General features: G+C 41.6%; 1 protein-coding gene across 5 annotated transcripts; it reads left to right on the top strand.

The window, feature by feature from the left end:
- On the top strand, positions 1-4,338 carry cyb561a3a (cytochrome b561 family, member A3a). Of its 5 annotated transcripts, XM_012923155.5 has the most exons (8): positions 122-450; positions 539-688; positions 969-1,092; positions 1,530-1,734; positions 3,274-3,482; positions 3,598-3,752; positions 3,842-4,007; positions 4,109-4,338. In XM_012923155.5, exons 3-8 carry the CDS (start codon positions 976-978, stop codon positions 4,133-4,135), a joined length of 879 nt encoding a protein of 292 aa, XP_012778609.1. In that variant the 5' UTR covers positions 122-450; positions 539-688; positions 969-975; the 3' UTR covers positions 4,136-4,338. The 5 variants fall into 5 exon arrangements, with proteins under 5 accessions (XP_004565863.1, XP_012778609.1, XP_004565862.1 ...); XM_004565806.4 differs by lacking the exons at positions 122-450; positions 539-688 and adding an exon at positions 1-88; XM_004565805.6 differs by lacking the exon at positions 539-688.
- The last annotated feature ends 4,410 nt before the right edge of the window (positions 4,339-8,748 follow it).

Here is an 8,748-nt window from a genome sequence, read left to right as displayed (position 1 = left end):
TTTTGTGTAGGGTAGGAGTGACGGGGGTGGTAGCCAAGAAACCACATTTCCCACAAGGCCATGCGCTAGAAATACGGAAATGGATCAGGTAAGTATCTCTTCCTAAAGTGAAAGCCATTCACCTGTAATAAACGTTGCGTTTACTGGTGACGTAATCGCCTACGTCCGAATTGTCTTCTTAGGCACGAGTTATTTGCTAACTGAACTACACAACTAAATGTTTCTTCAACGCGTCAAGTTTCGAACTCTCTGCGCATGCTAATGGGGATACGTAACTTCTTACACAAGACTTCATTTGGAAAATATGCTATTTAATGTCGCCTCGCTTAAAGAGAACAGACAAGACGTACTGTCGCATAAATACGACTTTTCACGAATGTGGTAAAGATACTCGTTAATTCGGGATACACAAAAACGTGTTGGCGGACAAGCAGGAATCTATTGTACGAGGTAAATAAGGAACTGAAAGGTGAAAATTTGAAGGAAAAACTAGGCCTTTGAACTGTACATTTACAAGGCTTCCGGTGGCCTTTTTTAGCGTCCACTTGTCGTACTCAGGGGCAAGGGTCTCTACATAATAATACAGAGCTACTCCTATGATGAAACATTTGTACCTGAGCATATAGCAGGGCTCCCACGCACAGGGCAGGAGGGGTCGCTGAATGCCTGAAGAAAATTAAGACTTGCAGTAAGTTGTAGAACCAACCACAATCCTAAGGTCCTTCGATACTGCTTTATGTTGTTTTTTTCCTCTTAATTTGTCACCTGCTTATCCTCTTTTCATTTTGTGTCCCCAGAAAACGGCTACCTGTCTCCATTGGCATTTTATGACACTTAATACCTCCAAAAAATTACTTTTACTCCATAAATTCACCATTATCTTCTTTCTTTATGACATGACACTGACTTTTTTGTGCGTGTCACACTCGTCTCTATCTGATCTGTCTCTAACCGCCTTGTTCAAACAGGTGGCAGATGCAGCAGTGTGGCCCTTCATCTCCCAGCTGCTCCACCTCTGACTGCTTCCCCCTCGGTACCCTCAATACAGCTGCATGTGGAAGTGAGACTTCGGCTGAACCGCAGAAACGCGAAGTGAGTGACATTCAGAAATTGACAGGGGGAAGTCATGAGACAGTTAAATAACTCCTACATGATGTTCACGGCTGTAGAGTAGGAAGTGTTGTCAGTGTCACTGCAGCTGTGGATCAGGTAAGGCTTGCCGCACTGAAGCGTGTTTCTGAAGACTACTAGGTAGCCGACTTAGAGCTTTGTGTTTCTGAAATCAAAGTCGTTTAGCAGTCGTGTAAATGGTGATTACTCAAAAGTAGCCCAGGTTTAATATTGTCTTTTTGATCTTTAAATAATCAAGAAAGATCAAAAAGTCAAGTCAAAGCTCAAAAGAAGATCAAAAAGACAAATTTATGTCTTCAAATAACCAAATTAGAGCTAACTGGGCAGTACCTGAATGCAGAAACAGTTCTCTGCCCTTCCATCTCTCGTCTTCTCATTGAGTTCTTTTTGTAATTTAGCCTGCAGGTCTCTTCAGGATGAGACCCATCGTGATCTTCTATGGATTCTACCTGCTGTGCTTTGGCCTGGGTGTGGCCTGCGTGGTGTGCGTGTGCCTGTGGAACAGCAAGTGGCGCGGCGGTTTTGCTTGGGACGGCTCGTCGCTTCAGTTCAACTGGCACCCCGTCCTGATGGTGACGGGTCTGGTGGTGGTGTATGGCAACGGTGGGTGGCCTTCCAAATAAAGCTCATGAGTTTCATTTCTGTTTCTCAGTTCTCTTCCTCCTCCAAGCAGTCAGGCTGTATCAGGGTAATTACACATCCTAGGCTTGGTATAGATGTAGTGTATAATTTTAGGCATGATTTCAGTAGCGAGGTAACATGAGGTAACGTCTGCAGTGACTGTTTGGCCACAGCTCCATTACACTGCTGCAGTAAACAGTAGTACTTTTTTTTTACTTTTTACGTATTACATCCAAGTTGTTACTTGGATGTAATACGCTATATTATAATGGCTTTGGGTAAGAAGCAATTTCAATATTTTTTTTTCTTTTGATAACCTGAAAAAAATATTTAATTATATTAACATTATCAACAACAACAAAAAAACTTCTCACCCATTACAAATGGGAATTTCCCAAACAGCACTGAAATAATGAAGCCACTGTGGAAGTTCCTGAAATTTCACTTCTTTTGTGGGTACCTTTGTGTTTTCTTTGCGTTTTTTTTTTTTTTTCTTTATTCACAAGGTATTGCCACATCACATTTGATTTGGCACTAATTTCACACTGAATGTCTTTCCTGATGCAACCCTACCAAGGATTTGAATCTCTTCCCTGATATTTTAGGCAAATGTGTTAACCAGTAAACTATGGAGCCTGTGGGATTTAAGCACACCCAGCCATTTTAAGTATAAGGACTTTCTTGTTTTTCCTGTTGTAGTCTGTGGCCATTTGTCTTATAGCTGTTTCACTTATCACATGTCTGTTTAACAAAAATAAAAAACTGTTACAGGACAGGTTTGTCAAGTTCTGAGGGCCATAAAAGTCACCAAAGCTCTGCTTAGTCAGTAACTGAGGAGTTCCAAACCTCCTCTGGCAGGTTCCTGCCTTTTTTTAAATGTAAAGAACAAAATTCAGAGAGACTTATTAGCTTCTGGGAACCTGGCAAGAAGGTCATCAAATCAAAGTTGTGACAATGAAATTAAAAAAGAGGTTTAACAGTGTAGGGAAAGCAGAAGTGACAAAAACAATAGTCATGAATCCTCGGTTAAGAGCTGTGGTAATGTGGTTGGCATCACTTTCACCTCGTGAGCGTAAGTTGCACTCATGACACGTGGCGTGCTTAACTATCACTTAATGCAGGTAAGCTTGGTTGCTATATCCACAGCATGTACAGGTGAATCACACAGGACACCTGCTAATTAGTGACCGAGCAATAATAATGTAGAATTTATAAAATGTAGAATTTTACTGTCCACATCAGAGAAATTCTACTGGAGTCAACTGGAGCCTGTGGGGATTGACTCACTTTTGGAGGCAGCCTTAAGTGGGTTTTTTTCGTTTTGTGACCAGGTCTTTAAAGCTTTGGTATAAGGAACCCAAGTTTTGCACCAAGACAGAATATGACACCGATCACTTCCTGAACCTCCCCTGTGTTGATGCATCTGGTGCACTAGCTGTTATTAAACAACAGCACAGTTTAATCTGGCCACCACATTTAATTAAGCAGACCATCTTCAGTTGTTTTGCCTCTTCACTGCAGGAGCTGTGTTGTACCGCATCCCTCTGACCTGGGGTCAGAATAAACTCCCGTGGAAGCTCCTTCATGCGGCACTGATGCTCCTCGCCCTGGTGCTGTCGATCGTGGGGCTCTGTGCTGTGTTTGACTTCCACAACGCCCAAAAGACACCCAACCTCTACTCCATACACAGCTGGATCGGAATCGCAGCAACAGCTCTTTTCGCAATGCAGGTACCCAACTTGACATGAGTTGTTTTATGTTTTTGGCAAATGCCATACATTTGTACAGCAATTTGTTTCCTGCTGTGCCTGTGTGTCTGTGATTTATCTGTCTGTGTGGATGCAGTGGGTGGCGGGTATGGCGGGTTTCCTCCTTCCCTGCTCCCCCGTATCTTTACGTAAACGCCTGAAACCCATGCATGTGTGGTTGGGAGGTAGCATACTGACGCTCAGCATTGCTGCCTGCATCTCTGGCATCAACGAGAAACTCTTCTTTGTTCTGTGAGTGCAACTTTTCTGCATTTCTTTTGATTAATTCTGTTAAGGGGAAAAAAATGTAATCTTTTCCCCTTTTAAATGTCTTTCCGCAGGAAAGGAATCAATATGACTCAGCCATACTCTGCCCTTCCACCTGAGGCTTTGTTGGGAAATTCATTAGGGGTTTTGATCGTAGCCTTTGGCCTGGTTGTCCTCAAGATTCTGTCCACCCGAGAATGGCAGAGACCAGACTCCAGGCCTGAGGATATGGCCTACACGGTGAGAATATCAGTGTGGCTGACACGTAGTGGCGGAGATAAGGGAATTTAATTTAATAAAGCATTCTCATTAAAAAAATCTATATCTGCTTCATTTCACAGCCTTTGCTTCAAGAAGAAAATGAATGAAGGGGAACTTCAGAGCTGGTCCCTGAATTACTGCAAAATCAGTTCAGCTGTCACAAGTGGCCAAAACATCTCTGTCCTGAGTGTTGAAGCAGCTGCCTGTAGTGTGTGAGCACTATCTGTTGGTTTTTAGTTGTAAATATTTATTCGAAATTATATTTAAGATTGCCTTTCTGCCCAAAGAATAAAAAGTATTTGTCATCAAAGCTGTGACACCTTCCTCTTTTACACTGCTTTTGTAGTTCACCACTGCTTTTCCATCCTGTAGTAAAGCGGTCACTAGTTCAGGGTATTGAAGGCTGTGGTAATGTAGTGTAACTGGTGACTGGATTCAGTTGCTGTTGTGCACTGATGGGGATCCTGAATCCACCATTGACCTGTTTTATTTAATATTAAGTTGGTTGTAATTAATGTACTATATACATACACGTGTGAAGCATCAAGGTTATGCAAAACAATATTGGCACTAAAAATGTAATTTAAAAAAATTGAATTTGATTCTTCTTCTAGTTTGTTCTATGAATCTGGAGGTCATGTATTTTTTTGAGTTACCTTGATTCAGACTAAAATATTTCTACAACTATTGAATGGATTTACATGAAATATCACATATATTCATAGTTCCTGGACGATGTTGATAACAACCTTGATGATCTCCATGTGTCCTCTAGCAACAATTTTAGTGACAGCCATAGTGTCATGCTAATGCAGCCACATGAGGGTAGGGCATACCCTATGTGAGATTTTCCAGTGGCTCTATGGCTTTTTTCATGTTTTTGTGATAGTTGTGTATGTTTTGTAGGGAAAAGATACCAGAGAAATTTTTTGTTTGCTGATGAATACGTGGAGATTAGAAGTGAATCTTCCCTCAATGGTGCTTTACTAATGTCAACAACAGAATCGCCCATTTAAATGTTTTATTTTCTCCCATGCCAATGGTAGCGACATGCTTTTGTTCTAGATTAGATTTTCATTTGTGCTGTGAGGTGCAAAACCTCTCAGCAATTTTGAAGATCATGTTTTCATTCCTCATCGTTCTATTTTATATATGTGGAACAAACAGCTGCAGAGAAATATCTAAATGATTTAAAGTCCACACGAATGGATCTGACAAAATGCCTTCAGATTTGGGGCCATCTGCTTAATGGATTTCAATAGAAACCATGGAAACTGCTACAGTCTTCCCCAAAACCATAATGAAGGTAAACAATCTGTCTGTCTCTCATACCCTGTGGTTTCTACAGAAACTGTTTTTGATTTAGTTCACACTTTTGGTTTAACATTAAGGTTCCACAAGGTTTATCGTGTGTGTGTGTTTACTCCCATGCAAACACTAAAGCAGAGATAGAGCTTATATAGTTTTTCAGACTCGCTGTATGCTATTGTTCCCATAAATTATAGAGTACAATGCAATGTGGTCCAAAGCCAACATATAAGTTAACAGAGCGTAAACACAAACGAGGGCCAGAGTTTGCTTTCCCAGTTCTTCTTTGCTCATCAAAGGTATTCTGTATTTACAGAAGTAGAGAGAAACCCAAAGGAAGTTGCTTTAACTGCCTACATAACAGAAGGATTTAGGTGAGGTGGCACAATCATAAGATTAGCAACCAGAAGAGAACAGAGACTCTCACGCCCTTCCACGAAGTCACGTTACAAGGCAAATGTCTTCATTTTGTCACAGTCTCCCACCATTTGTTTGATACTTTGATTTTGCATCCAGCCACAGAGACCAGCATGTTTACCCACAGTCTCATGGTAAAATTTCAGACATTGACATTACTGAAGTCTACCCTGGATGTTAAAAACAATGCTAAAGGGCTAGAAATGTGGCGATCGTGGCTCAAGAGTTAGGAGTTCACCTTGTAATTGGAGCCCCGGCTCGGACAGTCTCGGTCGTTGTGTCCTTGGGCAAGACACTTCACCTACCGCCTCCTGTTGTTGGCCAGAAGGGCCGATGGCACGATATGGCAGCCTCGCTTCTGTCAGTCTGCCCCAGGGCAGCTGTGGCTACAACTTTAGCTTGCCTCCACCAGTGTGTGAATGTGTGTGTGAATGGGTGGATGACTGGGTGTGTAAAGCGCTTTGGGGTCCCTAGGGGGGACTAGTAAAAGCGCTATACAAATACAGGCCATTTACCAAATGTAATGCCTGTGTGTCCTGACCTAGCATTGTATGTGACAAGTTGAAAACATTTTAACAAATAATTTTTTAGGCGTTTAAAAAAAAAACTCCAGTCTACACACCTAACACTTGCCTTGGGTCATTAGGTCACACCCCACATGACATTAGCAAGTCACACTTAATGCTATCACTATGTGGAGAAGGGCCAGACAGCAGGAAGGTGACAGGCCAGAGAAGCCTGAGCAGGGGCAAAATGACACCAAAGTCCATTATGGATAAGAAGTATTGTGTAATCTAATGCTCTCAAGATGTGGAATTTGGTTTCTCAACTGCCAGAAAGGCTGTTGAAGGGACTCCCATGCTCTCGGCAGCCTGAGGTAGCCTGGTTGTATTCTGTTTACGACAGTACTCACTTTTCCAGAGGGCTTCATCCTTTTCCTCCTTATCAGCGACATCAAGATGATTTGTTACCTTGATAGAATGCCTAATCTTCAAGAATCTGTCTCCACTTATTAAATTTTCTATACCTAGCAAACAATAGATTTGGAGCCTAGGTTATTAGAGTCATGCTGAGAGCAAAGATGTTCACAGCATGAATTCAGAAATGAAACCCTGCCCTCTGGTTCGTGCAGTCTAAATCTGGTTGCCTGTTTTCTGTGTGATGTAATCAGACGACCCCCTGTTTAGTGGCTGTGGGGATGACTCTCCTATTCTCATGTTTGATACAACGTAAATGAAATATTTCAGCTCAATTTCAGTTTGGTTAAAACTGAGTTGATAAAGACAGTTCTAGCAATAGAATCAAAACAGCTGCAAAAAAGTATCACTTAACTGCTCTTGTGGTCATAAAATGTAGAAGCTGCAATCAAAAAGAAAGGTTGTGTGCTCTGCTTGCCCATCCCTAACAATTGTTGAATCAATAGAAAGGCCAGGATGTTACCCTTGGACACATATAGATTGCATAAATGCTGTGTGATGTCAAGGTCTCAGGCTCATGTCCCCGACAGAGAGCAAAAATTAATTGCTGGTCATCAGATATCATATGTTCACCTTGACAAAATTTGTGAAAGGCAAGGATTATCACGAGCTCCATGACAACTCACAAACACAAAAACGAAAGAAGAGGAAATGCAGTTCATGTCACACTGATCAGGATCAGTTACTGCCTGATGTGCCAGTCTACTCTAATGCATCAGCGGCTGAGAGTGAAAGCAGTGGAACACATGATCATCAAGTGACACATCTTACACTGAAAGCTACAAATGGCAGGAAACCTGAATTATCAAAGGCATGGCAAGTGCTAGACATGTCACACGAGTAAGACAAAGCTTAGAGTCCCTTGTCTTTCATCTGAAAGAAGTCTTATGAGTTAAGAGACTTCAGGACATTTCACATAGAGGTTTTTTCCCTCTGTTTGCTGTCAAAGCAGCACTGCAGAGTCACTAATGAGCACTCTGGTTTATGTTGTGTGAAAAGAATCCTGGAAACAGACGGTGATCAGGTTCTTCTTTAGGACTAATACTTTCATGTCTACCAATGTTATGCTCAGCAGAACAGAACAAGAGGGAGTACCAGGGAGAGGAGCACAGTACAGTGTGATTGGTTGGCTGTAGCACACAAGCTCTAATCTGTGGTCTACTTGCAAGCCCACTGTGTGACAAAAAGGAAGAAACATAATGTTTCATTTATTTTGTGTGTTCTACATGTGACAAAGTATATTCGTGTGAAAATGAATGTGTTGCCTTTGATGACATATTTGGACAAACAAACTCTTTGAAAAAGTAAATGGTCTTATTCTTATAGAGTGCTTTTCTACTATCCCAGAGTACTCAAAGCACTCTATACAACATGCCACATTCACTTTCTCTATACTTGGTCCTTTCTAACTACATTCACACCCTGATGGATGTATCAGAGAGCAACTTGGGGTTAGTATCTTGCCCAAGGATACTTGACATGCAGACTGGAGGAGCCAGGGATTGAACCACCAACCTTCCGATAAGTAGGTGACCTGCTCTACCTCCTGAGCTGCAGCCACCCCATAAAAGGTAGCTACAGACAAAACGTGATCTGTGCTAATGTAGACTGGGTAATGTGTTAGGAATGAAACAAACATTTTTAATTGGATTTAAAATGATCAATCCACAGAGGACTGAATTCAAAGAAAATCAGAAAATGATGTAGCAGGATAGTCCATTTTACCAAACTTTCATTTTACCAAACTTTCAGCAACTCAAAATGCTACTCAGTAGTTGTTTGTGTGCACGCCTGACACCTGACAGCGGCGTTCTACTGTATTAGGTCAGGTGCGTGTGGCCTACGTTCAGTGGTATCAGTTCATTCATCCTCCAGGAAATCGGAAATCTTGCATCCTCTTACTCTTTGCAAGAAGAATCAAATTCTTGTCATCCTGATGGGTTAAAGGCCTCTCCAGCTGTCCCAGAGTAACTGGTATAATATCTATTTTTCTTTCAGTTTGGTGATTATGGCTTGTA

This window comes from Maylandia zebra, linkage group LG12 (assembly GCF_041146795.1).
Source record: "Maylandia zebra isolate NMK-2024a linkage group LG12, Mzebra_GT3a, whole genome shotgun sequence".
Classification (NCBI taxonomy): domain Eukaryota; kingdom Metazoa; phylum Chordata; class Actinopteri; order Cichliformes; family Cichlidae; genus Maylandia; species Maylandia zebra.
The sequence above is the reverse complement of the archived record's forward strand: the minus strand, read 5'-3'. Positions and strand labels throughout refer to the sequence as shown.

Coding starts and splice junctions, on each gene's coding strand:
- cyb561a3a (XM_004565806.4), top strand. CDS start 976: ATGCAGCAGTGTGGCCCTTCATCTCCCAGCTGCTCCACCTCTGACTGC. Junction 1,093..1,529: donor CTGAACCGCAGAAACGCGAA/GTGAGTGACATT, acceptor TTTGTAATTTAG/CCTGCAGGTCTCTTCAGGAT. Junction 3,483..3,597: donor CAGCTCTTTTCGCAATGCAG/GTACCCAACTTG, acceptor GTGTGGATGCAG/TGGGTGGCGGGTATGGCGGG.